The sequence below is a fragment of the Mercenaria mercenaria genome, chromosome 15, assembly GCF_021730395.1.
Source record: "Mercenaria mercenaria strain notata chromosome 15, MADL_Memer_1, whole genome shotgun sequence".
In the NCBI taxonomy this organism is placed as follows: Eukaryota; Metazoa; Mollusca; class Bivalvia; order Venerida; family Veneridae; genus Mercenaria; species Mercenaria mercenaria.
In genome coordinates, this window is record NC_069375.1 from 44228261 (window position 1) to 44248439 (window position 20179).

General features: G+C 35.5%; 1 protein-coding gene across 1 annotated transcript in view; it reads right to left on the reverse strand.

Moving 5' to 3' along the window:
- The window catches only part of LOC123552745 (signal transducer and activator of transcription 3.1-like), a 36367-nt gene extending 16330 nt beyond the window's left edge, over positions 1-20037 (reverse strand). The window contains exons 1-12 of the mRNA XM_053525137.1: positions 19985-20037; positions 19360-19510; positions 18243-18312; positions 16911-17044; positions 15884-16032; positions 14517-14681; positions 13071-13145; positions 11879-12197; positions 11328-11420; positions 6561-6699; positions 5259-5311; positions 4171-4274 (exon numbers count right to left, since the gene is read on the reverse strand). Of these exons, the coding sequence (XP_053381112.1) occupies positions 4171-4274; positions 5259-5311; positions 6561-6699; positions 11328-11420; positions 11879-12197; positions 13071-13145; positions 14517-14681; positions 15884-16032; positions 16911-17044; positions 18243-18312; positions 19360-19419 (1361 nt within the window). The 5' untranslated portion in view covers positions 19420-19510; positions 19985-20037. The remainder of the gene's footprint in view (positions 1-4170; positions 4275-5258; positions 5312-6560; positions 6700-11327; positions 11421-11878; positions 12198-13070; positions 13146-14516; positions 14682-15883; positions 16033-16910; positions 17045-18242; positions 18313-19359; positions 19511-19984) is intronic.
- Positions 20038-20179: the final 142 nt, after the last annotated feature.

Sequence of the window (20179 nt, forward strand, 5' to 3'; positions counted from 1 at the left end):
GACTATTTCAGAGGCCATAACTCTGAAAATAGGGGGCAGAGCCAGATCAAAAATAGGAGGTGCGTAAGTTCATATCATGATTAAGACTGTTGCAAGGTTTCATGAATTTAGATCAAATACTTTTTGAGCTAGGCATGTCACAAGGTGAAAATGTGCATTTTTGACTATTTCAGGGGCATAACTCTGAAAATAGGGGGCGGAGTCAGATGAAAAATAGGACGTGCGCAAGTTCATATTATGATTAAGACTCATGCAAGGTTTCATGAATCTATATCAAATACATTTTGAGCTAGGCGCGTCACAAGGTAAAAATGTGCATTTTTGACTATTTCAGGGGCCATAACTCTGAAAATAGGGGGCAGAGCCAGATGAAAAATAGGAGGTGCGTAAGTTCATATCATGATTAAGACTGTTGCAAGGTTTCATGAATCTAGATCAAATACTTTTTGAGCTAGGCATGTCACAAGGTGAAAATGTGCATTTTTGACTATTTCAGGGGCCATAACTCTGAAAATAGGGGGCGGAGCCAGATGAAAAATAGGACGTGCGCAAGTTCATATCATGATTAAGACTCATGCAAGGTTTCATGAATCTATATCAAACACTTTTTGAGCTAGGTGCGTCACAAGGTAAAAATGTGCATTTTTGACTATTTCAGGGGCCATAACTCTGAAAATAGGGGGCGGAGCCAGACAAAAAATAGGAGGTGCGCAAGTTCATATCATGACAAAGACTCATGCAAGGTTTCATCAATTTAAATCAAATACTTTTCGAGCTAGGCGCGTCACGAACTTCGGACGGACGGATGCACGGACAAGACCATATCATTATGCCCCCCACCACTCATGGGGGGTGGGGGGGGGGGGGGTGGGGCACAAAAATACATGATTGTTCTCTGTGACGATTACATAGAAGACATCCAGTGTCTGAAGTCATTCATCCTTCACCTTAGATTAATATGGAGAAGTTGCTAGTTACTTGGTTAGAACAGGTCAAGTACTGGTACAACATTCAGGAATACTGTTTTGGTTAACTGGCCATCACTGCATAGCTTAAATACTGTTGAAAAAAAGCGTTGACCTAACTAACAAACAAACAAACAAGAGGCACAAATGGCCCTAAGTCACTAAACAGAGGAGGACCTTGACCTTTTGACATAATTTGCTTCTGACCGAGTTTGGGTAACATCCATTCAGCAGACCATTAAATGTCATTCAGTTTTTTAGGTTTGTTTTGCTGTGATGGCTCCTAAATGCATAACCATTAGACCAAACTTGAGAGAAGTCCAACAAAGTGTGCTAAAGATCATTAAAAGACTGTGAAAGATCCATCCAGTAGTGCCACAGACCAAGTTTAGCGAGGATCCTTCAATTTTATTTTATTTCGTCGGGTTTAACGTCGCACCGACACAGTTTTATGTCATATGGCGACTTTCCAGCTTTTATGGTGGAGGAAGACCCTAGGTGCCCCTCCGTGCATTATTTCATCACGAGCGGGCACCTGGGTAGAACCACAGACCTTCAGTAAGCCAGCTGGATGGCTTCCTCACATGAAGAATTCAACGCCCCGAGTGAGGCTCGAACTCACATCGATGAGGGGCAAGTGATTTGAAGTAGTCAGCGACCTTAACCACTCGGCCACGGAGGCCCCGAGGATCCTTCAAGCATTTCATGAGAAGAAGTTAAAGGATTTATCTATTTTTAGTTCTGGTGGCCCCTAAAAGGGGTCAGGGAAATCCACTTGAAAAAAAACCCAACTTTGAGAGAGGACCATTCAATGATGGTACAGACCAAGTTTTGTTAAGATCTATCAATCAGTACATTAGATGAAGTTGTTTAAATCTTTATCTATTTTCAGCTCTAAACGGGACCAAGTATACATCCATAAGAACAAAGGTCTATACAAGGAAGCTTCAGACCCTTCCGTATGAAAGAATAGGTAGGACAGTATGATCAAAAAGCTTTATTTGGAGATCAATGGGGAGGTCAAGGTTGTTTATTCTCATGTATAACAGGTGCATAGCCTTATTCGCCTGTGTGACAATATGTTTTTTGCAAGACAAAAAACTCCCAGAAGCAGACAAAACTACCCCTAAATATTTGTATTCCTTAACTACCTCTATAGTTTGACCATTTATGCTAAAAGAATATCTGCTAGGTTTATTTGTACCGAAAACTATTATCTTTGTCTTTGAGAAATTTACATTAAGTTTCCAAGTTGTTTTTTTATTGGTCAATTTTCCTTAGAGTTATTGCCCTCTAATTGTTTAAAAATCCACAGATTTGTACATAACAGACCAACCAATTGGTAGAATTTCATTAAACTTCTTTCATTCTTTTCCATGAACATTTATTATAAACATGTGAAGTTGTGTACCCACACCTGGTCACCACCTTGGCTTGGTCACCCCCGTCCCCTCCCCCCCCCCCCCCCACGCCAAAATTATTTTCATTCCTTTTTTTTTTTCAGACCTTCCATGAATATTTATCAACATGCAAAGTTATACCGTTCTCCCACCTCACTCCACCCAGTCATGCTCACCACCCCGATCATGCATCCCCCCCTCATTTTTTATTTTTCATCAATATATCAACATAATTATGAATTTCTGTACCCTCACCCGGTCACCCCCCCCCCCCCCCACTGCCCCCACCCCCTCCCCCCAAAAAAAACATTCATTTTTTGTTAAATTGATTTTGACTAATGAAATTATTTGCTTCTTAGTAACATCCTTAACTTTTTGCCAGATATATTTTTGCCGTTCCTCACCACAAACCCTTTTGGCGGGGGATACCAATTCATCGAATTTGCTTGTTGTTTATTATCTTGTCATTGTTTAAATGTTTTTGTATTTTTTGCTTTGGTAGATCCGTTTGAACAAATATTAGAGAGGACCTTACAAGGATGCTATGGACCTAGTTTTTTGAAGATCCATCAAGTGAAAAAAAATATGAAGAAGTCGTTTAAAGGCATTTCTCTGTTTTTGAGCTCTGGTGGCCTCTAAAAGCACACCTATTTGAATAAATCTGAGAGATGACTATACAATGATGCTACAGACCAAGTGTAATGAAGATCAATCAAATGGTTCATGAGAACAAGTTGTTTAAAAAAAATCTATTTTTAACTCTAGTGGCCCCTGAAAGGGGCCAAGCTAAACCAGTTGGATAAACTTGAGAGAAGTCCATGCTGGGATGCTACTGACCAAGTTTGGTGTAATTCTGACAGGTACATTCAGAGGAGAAAATGTTTCAGTAAAAATGTTGACGCAGGAAATGGACAGAAGCCGGATCATTCGCATATACTTCAACAATAGCTCGTCATTGATAAAGGTAATTAATGACTTTTACATGAGCAAGGCAATAACATTTAAACAAAAGGGTTATGATGACCCTATGTCACTCACCAGAGTTTCACAGCTCAAACAGGCATAACAAGAAACATTTCTGTAAAATTACTTCAAAAACTGGCCTGAAAATTTAGAAGAGAAGATATTCAAGGTTTTCCAAAGACCCATACAGGTAAAACTAGACCTACCTGGCCGTCATGTTTGTTTTCCTTTTAACAAATCAAGATGGCTTTAACAGTTTTAGTAGAGGGTCACCCAAGGAAATTATTTTAGAATTTAACCAGTGGTTAATAGCACTTGGAGATTCTTCTATGGATGGACAGACAGATTGACAAACAGAGAAAATAAAAAAGGAAATCCGATTTCCATATTGTCTTCTATCTATGTTCAAAATTTATGAAGAAATACAATGTATTTTTGGTTATTGCAGGATATACATTTTGTCATATTTTGGACAATTTGTTGCCATTATGGTAGTAACCACAATTGTTGCAACAGCAAAATAATGGACACGTATATTCTCTGTGTTGCCATCTATCCATGTACAAAGTTTCAACAAAAATATCTCTTGATTTTTTAAAGTTATTGCATATGATCCTAATTTGCTAAATTTTGTCATAGTCGAAGATCGGGTCAATAATTCCATCTCTAGAATGTTAACAGTATAATTGTTGACAACACATAATGGACGATAAGGAATGACAGACACAGAGCGATCACGATAGCTCACTTTGAGCATTTTGTGCTCCTGTGAGTTAAAAAAATCAACTAAACTGGTCATTTAATACTTATACTAATATGCTCTATGATAATTAAATACAGACCCATCATTCCAGTAAGGTAATAGATAATCCTCTATCACATTAAAAATTCCCAGGAACCACTTCCAGAAGGAAAATTTTTCTTTTGGTAAACCTTGCATTTCAACCTGTGAAACATCAAATAGTTACGTTCAAAACAGCTTTTTCTGTATCTATTTAAAGATCAACAGAAACTAATATTATTCAACAACGACAAAGTAAACAATGTCTATATATGAAGGTCCCAAGCTTGCTTGTTACTTGAGACAAATGTTCTTTTTTAAAATACAAACATAAACATCATGCACATGATTAACAGAATTTACACTAACTGCATCTGAATGCCTGCTGGAAACACATTAAAAACAAATTAAACACGACTTTTTAAATTTTTAGTATTTTATAGTTGCCTTGTTGCAACAACATTTTTAGATACCGGTAGGCATTTCTTTGTATAATTTTGAATATCAGAGAGCGAAAAGTACTTTTAAACATGTGATTACACAAAAAAGAGTGCTATATAATTTTGATATAAAAGTAATAATTAATTTTGTGCAATAAATCATTGGACATTTCTGACTGCTGCTTACTAACACCATTATACCATGATTAAGTAGACTTAAACTGAGAATTACAGCTGCAACTGGTAACTTAACAGTCTTCATGACTTTGTTACTGGTACTAATCCTAAATAACAAACTTTTTTCACTACGAGTTTGAGAATGGCTTTGTTAAACCTGTATCTGGTATATATGCCTTGCATGCAGACAAAACTTATCAACATTCAATACCTACTTATAAATATCCGTAACTGACAATTACATATGTAGCCCAGACCCCGTTTTCCACAAAATGTTTTTAGTCTCAGCCGAGTTTGATAATGAAATTTTATTTGTCATTTAAACAAATCTTCAAGTTGATAACTATTTTCAAGTGGCTATTTAGTATTGGTGGTCAGCCTTAGTTTGAATTTAGCCTTGAAGTTTTAGTAAAATTGATATTAAAATTTCAAACTCAAACTCAGCTGAAAAATGTTTGGTGAACACGGGGCCTGTTAACATATATCTAAACATTCAATGATTTAATAATAAAGATTATAAAGTTTTACTTACAGAACAAAACTGCGTCAATGACACAAGGTCATCATCTGATTTGTTTTCTTCACCTAAGATCAGCAAAGAGTAACAAATTTGTTAACATACTAGCTAGTGTGACTGTACAAACATCATTGATAATAGTTTACATTCAAACGTGACAGAAGTGGTGTGTGTGTGTGTGCGTCTGTGTGTGTGTGTGTGTGTGTGTGTGCTTGAGTGCATGAGGAATGGGTAGGGAACATGGTTAAGCTATTACCTCTATAAACGGATCCTTTGTACATTTACCTTACCCTCTGTTTGGCAACACTACAAGATGGAATTTATTTGATAAGCTAGTACTATACTGCTTTTTACTGTGTATAGTCACGTTACATTACAATCTTTCATGAACAAATGTGAAACTTTTAAAACTTATAACCCGGATACTTAACCCGATTCAAAAAAAATAACATAACACATTTACCCATAAAAGAATTAGGTAATTTCAAAATTACATGTCACAATGCTTCTGCTTTATATCAATTATGAATAAAAGGATAAACAAGGTATTGGACTCAGTAATGCCGTTGCCCGGTTCTAAATCCCTACTCAGGTACTTGTGCAATACAATTTATATTGAGGCAGCTTAAAAAATCGCTTCATGGAAAAGAAAATATATGACATTGTGCTAATTATATATCCATACATTGTCAAGATAAACAGTAGGTAATGTGACTATTTATAAATGGGTACCAGGATAGCCCGAGTTATAAATCAAGAGGAGTGCTAGCAGTCACTATTCTAACTTTAACTATTTTAACAGGATACCAAGATAAACAGTAGGTAATGTGACTATTTATAAATGGGTACCAGGATAGCCTGAGTTATAAATCAAGAGGAGTGCTAGCAGCCACTATTCTAACTTTAACTATTTTAACAGGATACCAAGATAAACAGTAGGTAATGTGACTATTTATAAATGGGTACCAGGATAGCCTGAGTTATAACTCAGGAGGAGTGCTAGCAGTCACTATTTTAACTTGAATTTATTTGTATTTAAATTTTTTGATTTAGAGTCATGCAGACACAACTTAGGTCATATTGAGACATTTCCAGCTTTTGTTGATGGATGAAGACCCCAGGTGCCCCTCACTGTTTCAGCTGGATGGCTTCCTCATGTGAAAAACTCTACACTCCAAGTGAGGATTTGAACCCACATCGGCGAGGGACAAGTGATTCAAAGTGAGCAATCTTAATCACATCACACAGCCACGGAGGTCCTTTCTAATTGAGAAGGAAGAACAACAGTTCGTTTAAATAGAATATATATATACATACCAAACAGTCTGTTTTTGAGGTGTGTGATGTTATCTTCAGTTAGATTGTGTGACTGCGAAATCAAAGAAAGCTTCTGTTTAAGCATCCAAGCAACAGCTGACCATTTCATCTCGGCTGGTGTTTCTTCTTCAATTGAGAACTAAAAAAAATAAACTTTTATAATATATAATTATAATGTAAATATTAAGCCTATAAATTATAGTTAGTTGTAGAAATGTTTAATAGTTATTATCACAAATATTTGCAATTTCCATACAAAATTAGAGTTTTGTAAACGTTAAGTCTGAAACCTTCCATATGTGGTAATATTGTTAGAAATGGTATTAATTAAATCAATTAAAGTTTCTGGGGGTAAAACAAGATATCAATAAAACAATTTATCACATGACCCTTGATATATGTTGCTGGTCTATACTTTGTGCTGTATGACCAGTCTAAAGTTCAACACCATAGTTTGTTGGACAAAAGTAAAATCTTGAAAAAGTAAGTAACTGAAACTTATTTCTGAGGTCATATAGTAAAACACTTACTGAATGGCTTGCCAGTCAACAGTCAAAACTATTGACCCTTGGTCCTATGGACCTTAGGTAATAGTTTTTACTACTTACCTGCAAATCATTTAGTAAGTATGTAGTAGTATATGCAAATGAATATATGAATTTTGTTAAAATAAAAATAAGAAAGACTTCTATAATAATAAAAACTTTATTTGTTTTCAATTGAAATTTTCCTTAAAAAAGCTGTTTAAAAGGTTAAGCTTGGTACTTCTATCTCATATTAATTATTTCCTAAGGAAAACTTTTTCTGCTTTTGTAAGCTATTGTATCTGTATAAACACTACAATATACTATGAAGTATTACCATGCAATACAAAGTCCCCTACTGAAAGGCACCTAATTTTCTCTACTGCAGTATAACATAATGAATTGATATCTGTCAATGATGTATAAACAATATTGTACTATATATACAATATAATATAACAAAGCACTTGGATTAAAATTTGCATTAATAAAAATGTACAGTTGTTTTCATTTGGATTTTTTGGCCGATTATACAAAAATTTATCATAAAAGTTATTTATAGTAACAACAAAGTGAAATTAACCCTAAAAGTCCTCAAGAATCTCTTTAACAGGTAGAGATAGATCAAAATACACATAAAATTTGGATTTACCAAGCATGTTGTACCACAAAAAAATGGTCTCGATTTTTTCCCTACGGCCAGTAATAAAAAAAGTTACAGTATAATCTATTTATAGTAAGACAAAGGGACATAATTCTAAAAAAAAGTGTGCCTCATAGTGGTGAACATTTGTGCCAAGTTACATCAAAATCCCTCCATGCATGAAGAAGAAATGCTCCGGACAAAGTCGTTCTTGAATTTGACCTTTAACCTCTAAGTAACCCTGACCTTAGACCTAGGGACCTGGTTCTGGTGCGGCAATTCGTCTCATGGTGGTGAACATTTGTGCCAAGTTACATTAAAATCCCTCCATGCATAAAGACGAAATGCTCCAGACAAAGTCATTCTTGAATTTGACCTTTGACCTCTAAGTATGACCTTGACCTTAGACCTAGAGCCGGGGCTTTTCGCACAACATGTTGTCTCATCCAGGGAAATGTTTGTGCAAACTGATATTAAAATCCTGTTTTGCATGACACAGTTATAGACCGGACAGGAAAAAAATCCTATTGACCCTTTATCTCGAAGTGTGACCTTGACCTTTAAGCTAGGGTTATGGGTGTTGCGCGCGACACGTCGTCTCATCATGGGGAACATTTATGCCAAGTAATTTTGTAATCCGTTGATGGATGACACAGTTCTGGACCAGACAGGAAAAAAAACTATTGATCTTTGGCCTCCAATAGTGACCTTGACCTTTGAGCCAGGGGCCCGGGTTTTGCGCATGACATGTTGCCTCATCATGGGGAACATTTGTGCCAAGTAATATCAAAATCCCTTCATGGATGGCAGAGTTATGGACCGGACAGGAAAAAAACCTATTGACATTTGACCCCAATGGTGACCTTGACCTTTAAACAAGGGTCCGGATTTGCGATGACATGTTGTCTCATAATGGGGAACATCTGTGCCAAGTAATTTGAAATCCCTTAATGAATGACAGTTATGGACCGGAACAGAAACAGACCCTGTTCATGCCATGTTAACATTACTATTTGACCTGGCTAATCAAAAGTGTGCAGACAATCCATTATGATCATTTGATGACCCTAGGGGTTGCGGGGCTTTGCTTGCAGTGACACCTTACGTCTTTATCATGGAGGAAACATTTGTGCCAAGTAATATTAAAATACCTTCAGGATGAAAGAGTTATGCACCGGAACACGAACAGACCCTGTTCATGCCATGTTAACATTTCACTGCTAAGTGTGACCTTGACCTTTGAGTAAGGGATCAGAAAGATGTGCATGACACATCATCTTAATATGAGGTGCAATTGTCCCAAGTGATATTAAAATCCCTTCATGAATGAGAGTTATGGACCGGACAGGAAAAAAGCCCTGTTGACCTTTGACCTCCAATTGTGACATTGACCTTTAAGCTAGGGGTCCGGGTTTTGCGCATGACAAGTTGTCTTATCATGGGGCACAATTATGCCAAGTAAAATCCCTTCATGGATAAAAGAGTTATGGACGGGATACGAAATTGCTGACGGGCGGAATGACAGAATGACGGAAAGCGCATTCCTATAGTCCCCCGAAACTGGTTTTCAACCAGTAGGGGACTAATAAACAGTTTATTACATCGTAATGACCTGAATGGCATTATCTGCGACCGGAAAAGAACACCACAAGGTACAATTCCACCCCAGATTTTTTTTTAACAGAATCATAAAAGTTAATCACCTGATCTTGACTATTTTACTCTGATTATATGTTTGACACACTGATTCAAGAATGGTAAAACAATGTTTAGCAAGAAAAAACATAACTCAGGTCAAATGCCTCTATTTAAACAAATATGAAGGAGGACTTTACAAGGATACTACAGACCAAGTTTAATGAAGCATCATCAAGCATTTCAAGGGGAAACGTCATTAAAAGATATCTCTATTTTGACCTCTTAAGTGTCCCTTTTGAGTGCCATAATTTGAAAAGTTTTAACAGAAGACTCCCTTTGAATGCTACAGACCAACTTTGATGAAGATCAAAGTGCTTCATGAAAAATTGTTAAAATGTATTTCAATTATTAGCTTAAATTGCCCTGAAAGGGGGACAAGTGCCCTCATTTGAACAAAAAGAAGAGAGAACCCTATGATGATGCTATGTACAATTTGATGAAGATCTATCAAGCATTTCATGAGAAGAAGTCCTTTAAAATTATTTCTGTTTTTAACTCTTGTTACCCATAACGGGACCAAGCATCCACAGTTGAACATATCTGAGACAGAACCTTACAAAGATGCTACAGACCAGTTCAACATTCAGCGGTTCATGAAGGGTTGTTTAAAATTCTTTTTGTTTTTTAGCCTCTAGTGGCTCCTACTGACCCCTAAAAGGTGCTAAGCATTCCTATTTGAACAAATTTGAAAGAGAATCTTATAATATTGCTACCGATCAAGTTTAATGATAGTTCATCAAGCGGTTCATGAGAAGAACTTATTTCACTATTTTAGCTCTAGCAGCACCTAAAAGAAGTCAATCAAAACCATTAAATTCCGAACAAATTTGAGATAGAAACTTTAAGTTATCAAGCTGTTCATGAGAAGATTTTTTTTTCTATTTTTAGCTCTAGCGGCCCCTAATGGAGTCAATCAAAACCATTTGAACAAGCTTGAGAGAGGACGTTGCCAGGCTGCTACAGCCCAAGTTTGTTGTAATTCTGACCAGAAGTTTCAAAGGAAAGGAGGTTTATGTAAATTATGGACGATGGATTGTGGATGAAAGAACATCCAGCTATACTAATAACTGACTTTAGACATTTGATTCAGGTGAGCTAAAAATTAAACAGTGCCTTACTTAATTAATATATACTTGAATTTAATTTAAGTGGAGTGTCTGTAGCATATATGTAGTGAAAAAGTTTTGTGTGAACAACTGTCCACATGGAAAATGTCTAAGGTAGCACATATAATAAATAATTACTACATTTATACAGACATTGACGTCACGTTTCACAGGTGTATAAAGTATGCTTGTTAAGGTTTAGCTGTATATCACAAAACAACAGATTTTTTAGCGAATGAACAGCATCTTGACACACAACTTATCTGTCCAATACATGTTTTACTGTTCTGTCCAACAGAGTTGGATACTTAAAATATTCTAAATGAGTTGTCCCCCTTTAAATAAGAATGCCATTTGTAAAGAAATAGATGTAAACAATTGTCAAAACGATGTTTTACCTAGTTATGTAAAGTTTAAACACTCGCACGATGTTGCAAATGCATCAAAACGAAGAAATGTAACAGCTTTTAAAAAAATGGTGAGTTTTTAAAGGCGCTGGACTGTCCAGAAGTGTGGCCCCTTCATGTAGTCCCTTTTCGGAATTCAATACATATATGAATAAATTGACAATGGTTTTGTACAATAATATAAATGTTTTATATGCTGTTATATTTTCATGTAAAATAATTCTTTCTTTTTATGATTTGAAGACGTTCGAACTTTTTTCTCCGAAACATGGACCTATACCTTAAATAATTTCAAAATTCTGGGATTTTTAACAGAATTTTTAATTATATAGAATGCTCTTGGATAACAATAAATTACCCATTACATAAACACATGCAATACTACTTACAACATCTGTTGAAGTGCACTGCCACATGATAGAAGCTAGACCATCTATCTCTTGGTTTGACGCACTTATAACAACCAATGGAAGAGATATTGTCTGTAAATAAATGCACTGTATTGGAGAACAAAACTGTAAACTGTAACTGTAAACTAAAGCTTTGTGCTAATAATTATAGAGTCGAAATATTTTCAAAAAAAGAGTTGTCAATATTGGTGACAAATGCCCCCCAAAGCATGCCCAAGTATGCTACAGTTGTCTGCCCAAAAACACACATCCTTTCGTGACCTTGACCCAAGAGACCCGGGTCATAAGCGTGACACACTTTCTCAATATGGTTAACATTTGCGTCAAATTATTTTCAAATTGCTTGATAAATGGCCAGTTAATGACCAGACAAGAAACACCTTTGACTTGTAAGTGTGAGGTCCCTGACCACATTATAGAGCTCATGTTAGTAGATAAGACAATAAAAAGAGAACCATATGGTCTACCAATGGGCCAATCTGAGTAAAACAGTATTTACAAACCCTTGTCATAAAGGGAAGAATGCTTACCAAATATGTTTCTGATTCAATCTGTGTAACAAAAACGACCCTATATTTGTCTTCATATACTTTCATTTCCTTTGCTTTCTGTCTCTTAAATGGCTGTTCAAAATGAAGATTTTCAAAACAGCATTCCATTTTATCTGTGCCCTTCCGTGATTTTAATTCTAGCGTTGTCGGGGACTCAAGCACAGTTTTTATTTCCTTTTCTTCTAAAGTTTCAATGTCAAGGTTATCACCATGGAAACATTGTTTCAGGTCTGGTTCTGATGCAAAATAGACTTTAACTGCTCCTGAATGGTCATAAATGTAGTCAGCAGCCAGCACTCTGAATTGAGATATAGAAGGTCTCAACAGATATCTATTATTCGAGATACAAAAGTATTTAGAGTGGAAAATGTCTTGGGAGACGGGACCAGGGTTTGTCACTTACAAACTGAACCTCCTGATAAAGGGTCACCAAATAAACATTTTTTTTTAAATTGGGAAAGTTATCTGAGAAGAAATATTGCATGACAAATTTTCTAGCAGCCAAGTTTCTCATCACATCAGAATAATTTGAACATTTATGGTACATGGTCATCAGAGTAATATTTCTGTGCGTTAGTTTTAAATCACGTTAGCAGTTCCTGACAAAGTTTCCAGTATTATAGATATAATTAAGCCAAATGATCTGGAGATATTTGGTAGAAAATCACCAAAGGAACATTTCTTTAAAATTTTCAAATTTGAGAAGAACATTCTCAAAGTTACTTTGAATAATTTAATAGGAGGTCACCAAAGGTACATTTCTGTGAAACTATTTGAAATTTGACCAGCAGTTTCTATGAAGATCTTGTATAGACTTTTCCCTTTTGGTTGCCATGGCAATCAGAATTCTGCATTGTTTACAACATGGCTGCCACATTCAGGTCATTATGAACATAAAATATTATCATTCCTTGTTAAATCCTAAATATCCTTTTATTATTTTTTTTATATTTGTCAAAGTAGTAGAAAGTTTTATTGAATCCGATGTTTTCAATTACCTCCCTTTATGGCCCTAACTTTACAAGTTCATGTGTAATATTAAAAGAAGAGTTTTGCTAACCATGTAATAATTAATAATGCATAACATATATTTGCACAGCTGTCTCGTCTGTTTTTAATATAACATTAAATTTTAAAGTTTTACGAAACTTTAACTGTCTATATTACATACCTGATACGAATTGTTGGAAAATATTTCTTCAAAGTTTTTATAGAGAAGTCTGCTTGCTCAGAGACTACAAAGGTGCTGAAATGAGAAACGTAACAATTAATTGGTGGCACATCTCCTGCATGCATTTAATATCTTAATAAACTTAGACATGCCAACTTGAAAGTATATTTTGTTTATATAATCATATACATAGAAACATATGCTGAAAGTTATGAATGGGACAATGCAGACTTTTTTTATAACTAGATGTGTGTTCATAGGACACAGGTGTCCCCCCCGCACCCACACTCTTGTCACTGTACATAGTTTTATGACTCAAGGTAAGGCCCTTTTATGTGTATTTTTGACTAAGTCAAGGGCCATAACTCTGGTCTGACTGTGTGAGCTCCAAATTAAAACGACTGGTGCACTGTCTCTCGTATTGAATAACAATCCTGTGAGGTCTGATGACTCTGGGTCAAATACTTTTTTAAATATGAACGGCACAAATGGAGATGGATGGACTGAGTCTGACAGACAGACGGACAAGGGCAACTCTAAGTGCCCCCAAACTTTTGAGGGGCACAAAAATAGAATGGTCATAACTTATTCAACAGGAGCTCCACAAAGAGGGACAACATATCCAATTTTAATTCTAGATCAGAGGGGAAGGAAGGGAAATTTAAAGAAAAGTGGGGGGAGGGATGTAATTTGGCAGAGGGTAAAGGCTTGATTTTTTTGTGCCGCAGCGGCTATGGAATACTAAGGCACAAGAAACTGCTGCAAGTGAATTGGGTGGGATTTGAAAATAATGTGTGTGATAAAAAAATGTGTGAATAAAATCATCCAACACGAACACAAAGACAATAAGAAGTTTCACTAAATTTCAACCAGTGGTTGCTAATGAATACTCCGGACAAGAATTGCAGGACTGACGGATGGAAGAAGTGCCGCCTGTGGTCTTCCCCTTTGGGGAGCATATAAACTAACATTTTTAATGTTATGAGTTAGATAATGTGTACTTAAACAAAATGGATACATTCTATAGTAATGATAAAGTGTTGGTGTATATCTCTTTATCTAACTGCTGTGTTTATCACCGATCCGAGAATAGGGTCTGGCTTTTTATAGTTGGGGGAAAATGTGCTGTGAAACATCTAAAATAGGAACTGTGAAAAAAGTTGTAATTTACGTTAGAATTTTTAATTTAAGAAAAACTTGGTGCAGTAATGACTCGAGTCAGAAGGTTACCTTTTATTTCAGATGTTTATGCTTTCACTGGTACAGTTGCTGGAAAAAATAACAACATGTTTTCTTTTAATTTTGGAATTGTAGACTGAGAAAACCCCACTATTTGCCACTGGGACTCACCAGGGACTGAACATCAGCTGCAAATCAACCCAGAAAAAAAACACTGAACTGTAACTTCTTCAGACTGCGCTTCCACAAATCAGCATATCAACAAACCTCTGAATGAAGCGGGTCATCAAACTCTGGAAACCTGACCGCTGTCTTTGATGTTCAGTCAGAAACATTTCTGGATCATTTACAGGAACACTTTTCAAAATTGTGTGCCAAGCTTCAAAGCTTTCACCCAGCAGTTCATGCAAGATCTGTCCAACCTTGGCACACCTGAAGGTTAAAAGAATGTAATTACTTATAATGTAGATACTGTAGGGACCTGAAGTCATAAAGATAATAATCAAGGTAGATACTGCAGGGCTAAAAAAGTTCGCATAAGTTAGTGAGTATGTTTGTGGTTGTGGGGATGAAATTCAAGGCTGTGTTGTTGAGACTGCTGATTTCAAACCTCACGTCCCTCACAACAGCTGGTTTTGACCTAACACTTAAGCGTCCAAATGTCCCCATGCACGACATCCAGCTACATTCTCAAAGCCTGCTATATCTTCATTAAGTGTTCATCAATGCATATGGCTTTTGCTGTTGCTGTGACAGATCAATCTGCGGGACACACTACCATAATATTAAAAGACAAAATTGTAATGTTATTATGCAACAGTATTGCTGTTTGTAAATAACAATTATACAGAATAGCATTTAATGTTATTATGCCACGCTGAAAAAGGGTATAAACGTTTTCAACCTTTTTTCCTGCTGTCAGCAAGGGATTCTGCCTTTGCAACCAGTGCAGACCAAGATCAGCCTGCACATCCGTGCAGTCCGATCATGGTCTGCACTGTTCGCTATTCAGTCAGTATCTTTTGGGTAAGCACCCCCTTTTAACAGTTAATGGTACTGTCCAAATTGTAAGATAGAAATCTAACAGGGTATGGATTAACCAGGCAAATATCTGCATGTTAAGGATGCAGATGTAATCCTTGATATCGTGTTAGACACGTTGGAATTTTACTGGTATAAAGGTAAAATGATCACATTCTAGTGCATACATTTCCAGTTAATCTGATTACTAACCGTTAAAGAATTTTAAATATTTTTATGTATCACCTGTTTGATGCTGTGGGAGTGAATAACACAATGTCAAATATTTGATATTATACTAGTATACTAACATTGACGTGGATGGTGTTTCAAGCATAGATGATGTTGGTTAAATTAATGTTATCTATAATAAAGTAGGAAAGAAAGAAGAAAGTTTGATGTTTCAGCAGACAAAAAACATTATGATAAGAGTATACATATGTGCTGTTCAACATTGAAATCATTAAACTCCTTGAAAAAACAAAAAGATAAAATGCTTGGCATATGCAGCCTCGCGTTTCATTTTTTCCCCTTTATTAAACTCATTAAATACATTTCACATGAAAATACGCCCATGTAAGATCCTCTATGATCTATAGAAACAAAATACATACCATGGTGCGATTTTCTCCAGATCTGGTTGTGCCATCAGTTTGGCATAACACAACTGAAATTGTGATTGCCAGTCTTTTACCTTTATCGTAAGGCAAGTAACCAATCGCTCCAATGTACAGTAGGCACTTTCAAACAGGGCTACCATTTGCTGAAACATTGTTAATCAATTTTAAAAATGTACTTTTATCTGCAGTTCCTTTAACGATTCCCTTCCCATAAAATGGAATACTTTGTCATGATCCAATATTCTATTTGGCAATATTTTTATGACAATTTTTTATCTAGACACCAACAATTAATGCAGTAAATTTTGATATTTACACAGAAATTTATTATAATCTTATGTTTTTTTCTACTTGTAAAAATACTTGTTTTTCCTACTTCGAACTATCATCAAATCATAGTCATATCTAAATAACCCAGAAAAGAATTGTAGCTAAAATTCCAAAATGTATGTGTGATGTATACTACTTCTCATGCACATTCATATAATTTTTACAAATACAATATAAACAATTGCATTCATACATTTTTTTTACAAAAGTAGGGATAACGTTTCTTTTTTCATGTTAAACATCTGCAGAATCCCAAGGGATTGGTTGGTACCAACATATCCCGAGGGATTCTTAAGATATTATAACATGAAATAAACCTGCTAATGTTATTCTAGCATAAAACGCGAAAACAAAAAACACCAGTTAATGAATACATTATCCTTCAACATCATTACATTTTCATGAAATGCGTCGGAATACCAGTGTTGTTTTTTTTTCACGTCCAAGTCATTCCTTCTGAATAATCCGTTTTGGGGCCATAATATGTTTATGCTTTGCCACGGAATGCGCATGTATAAAAGGGTGTTTTAACAGCACGTGGGCGCGAGAATCTCTCCGTTAACTCATGTTTTCTCTCCAGTTAAAACACTCCCAAAAAGTGACAAGAACAGCAGTTTTATGCTAGAATACATAGATTCTTATAAACAATTCAAGAAATCCATAAACACTGACTAGTAATACCGTACTTTACCTGACTGTTAGTTTTAACTTGTTCAACAAAGTTTCCTGGAGTGTTTTCAAACTGCTGTTTCCCAGCTTGGACATGTTGCATGCAGGGTATTGTGCCATTGGTTCCCTGTAACTGCTTCAGAAAAGCTTGGTTAACTGCAATGGTAGCAATAATATATTTTAGTTGAAAAGTTTCTTTTTTTTTAAATTTTGTTCAGTTCCTTTCTTAAGAAAAAAATCGAAGAAAAAATCTTAAATTTTCTTTACTGACATTAATTCTATTATCAATTAGTAAGAAAACAAATGACTGAGGTTTTAAACAAGATTCAGACAGACAGAAGAAGAATTTTGTACCTAGAGGAAGTTTCAAGCTAGGACAAGAAAGCAAGACTGATGTCAACAATGTTTGAAAATGCCTGATAGAATAATAAATAGTCCAAACAAGAGGGCCATGAAGGCCCTATATCGCTCACCTGACCTATACTGACGTAACGATCAACAAGATTAACATTCTGACCAAGTTTTATTAAGAACTGGTCATAAATGTGGTCTCTGAAGTGTTAAATAGCTTTTGCTTTGATTTGACCCGGTGACCTAGTTTTTGACCCCACATGACCTAGATTCAAACTTGACCTAAAGATTATCAAGATTAAGATTCCGACCAAGTTTCATGAAAATACAGTCATAAATCTGGCCTCTACAGTGTTAACAAGCTTTTCCTTTGATTTGACCTGGTGACCTAGATTTTGACCCAGGATGACCTAATATCGAACATGTCAAAGACGTTATTGAGGGAACATTCTGACCAAGTTTCATTAAGATTGGGCCCAAATTGTGACCTCTAGAGTGTTAACAAGCTTTTCCTTTGATTTGACCTGGTGACCTGGCCCGTGTTCACAAAACATTTTTCGGTCTCAGCTGAGTTTGAGTTTGAAATTTTAATATCAGTTTTACTAAAACTTCATGGTTAAATTCCAAATGAGACTGACCATCAGTACTAATTAGTCACTTGAAAATAGTTATTAACTTAAAATCTAATTTTAAACATGCTACTTAGATATAAATGACAAATAAAGTTTCGTTATCAAACTCAGCTGAGACTGAAAATGTTTTGTGAAAACGGGGCCTGATTTTTGACCCCAGATGACCCAGTATCGAAGATACAGTCATAAATTTGGCCTATAGGCCTTTGTTTTAAAGATGACAATTAACTTGTATTTTCCTGCCATTATTAGCAGATCTATCGAGGACAATACCTATATCATATCATATTATTATGTTATTGTAAGTAGGATGAAATACATGACATATCTGGAAACTTGTAATTAAAATATAATGTATACTAAGATCTTACCTGAACTTTCCAAGTGATCTTTTAATATGGAAACAGAATTTTTCAGTATGTCTAACCCTAGGGAAATATTCTGAAACAAATTTATATAAGTTACATAAAGCCAATTTAAACTTTGAAAAGAATGTGCAATATTTAGATATATTCGTTTCATTTCCAGTCATTTTTAAATGCCAACCTAAACACTCTGAAAATGCTTTGGGTCGAAACACTAATGGGCGCCTAATTAGCAACATGTTCATTGGAAACTGTGTCAACACTCCAAACAAAATTGTAATTTTCTGCCACAATTATTTACTATGTACGTGACGTGATATGGGGTGAAAATTATCACAGTCTGAGAGTTATTAGAATAGAAAAAAATCCTCTCTCTTTTTTAATACGTGTACGTATATATTAACCTTAGCATTCTGGTGGCAAGTGATTTTGCCTTTGCGATCTGTGCAGACCAAGATCAGCTTGCAGGTCAATGTTGAACACGTGCTTTACCTTTGAACGATAAGTGGCACTGCCAAAATTGAATGACTGACCAGTCCATTTTATTTATTTAGCAGGGTAAATGTTAAAGGTAATTACCTGTGAGATATACCCATATTTACACGAGTGCTGTATGGGTGGCTGCATTCTCTGAATGTGACTTTTCCTGTTGTACTTTTGTCTTTGTTTTTTAATGAATATATTTTAGTACATTTGCCCTTGGCCTCCGCCTTAATGACCGCCAAAACACTAGAGGTTAAACTACTGCCAATAGGCAATCATCCATTTCTTAGTATATTAATTTAGTTTGTACCCGACCACAAAATTCATTCATGTCGCCATTGGCACAAGTTTTCCTCACAGAAATCAATTTGGCTCTCTCAAAGTTACCGTTACCTTTTCATCTGATATACCTGGAACAACTGACGTATTAGACCTTCCTGGATATACTGACATCCGATATTATGGAGCAATGCTTTATTACTTAAACCGAGTACATGGCAGTGCAGTCGAAATGCTATTAACAGACAACATTATGAGCATAACATTATGCTTTTATTCAGTATTTTAAATAAAGCCTAATTTAAGACCCAGGGAAATAGAAATCAACTCTTTACTGATTCAAAACAAAAATAGCTTGTACCTTTTGAATCTGTAAAGCAAGGTGTAGGTCCTGCTCAACCCTTTCCTCAACTTCTGCCATGCTATCAGCTTACTATATCATGCATGATAGGACGTTTCGGGACAGTGTGATAACTTTTGACTGTTGCCGTCTCCGTCTAGAGGGATGGCAACTGTAAAATATCAGATCATAAAATAAGTTATCCCGATAAACCTAATGAGTAAGGCTAGTACAGTATGTCTCTGCATCTTTTTATATTAAAGTGCAGTAAAACCTGTTGAGTATATAGTATATATACAATGTATAAGCCATGTGTACTCAATTAGTAGCTACTAATAAACTTCGATAATGTGGCAGTTGACCTGAATACAATCGACACTGTTTATTGTCCAATACAGGTAAATCCAATAAAATTTGCTTTGCAATTATAGATCTATGACAGATTATCTTTGAACACCCCTGTACTTACTGGACTCAACTGCCACATTATCAAAGTTTATTAGTATGTATATAGTCAATATCTAGCAATCGAATGTAGATGTTTACAGCAAAATATTAAATAAATATACATCTGTATTGTAAGTCTTAAATTACTGACATTGAAATTTACAAGTATTATGATCATAAAAGCAAAATGGTATCTTACCTGTGAACTCTTAAGTAAACACTTCAAACAAAGTTGATGATATGGATCCTGCAGATCACATGTTAGTGTGTTTACATAATTGACCAATCAATATGCGGCACAGTTTGTTTCAACCAATCACTTTTACTCATTTCTATAAATACATTCTGGTTTCCCGACCTTACTATAAATAAGCAGTTTTTCAAAAACTGAACA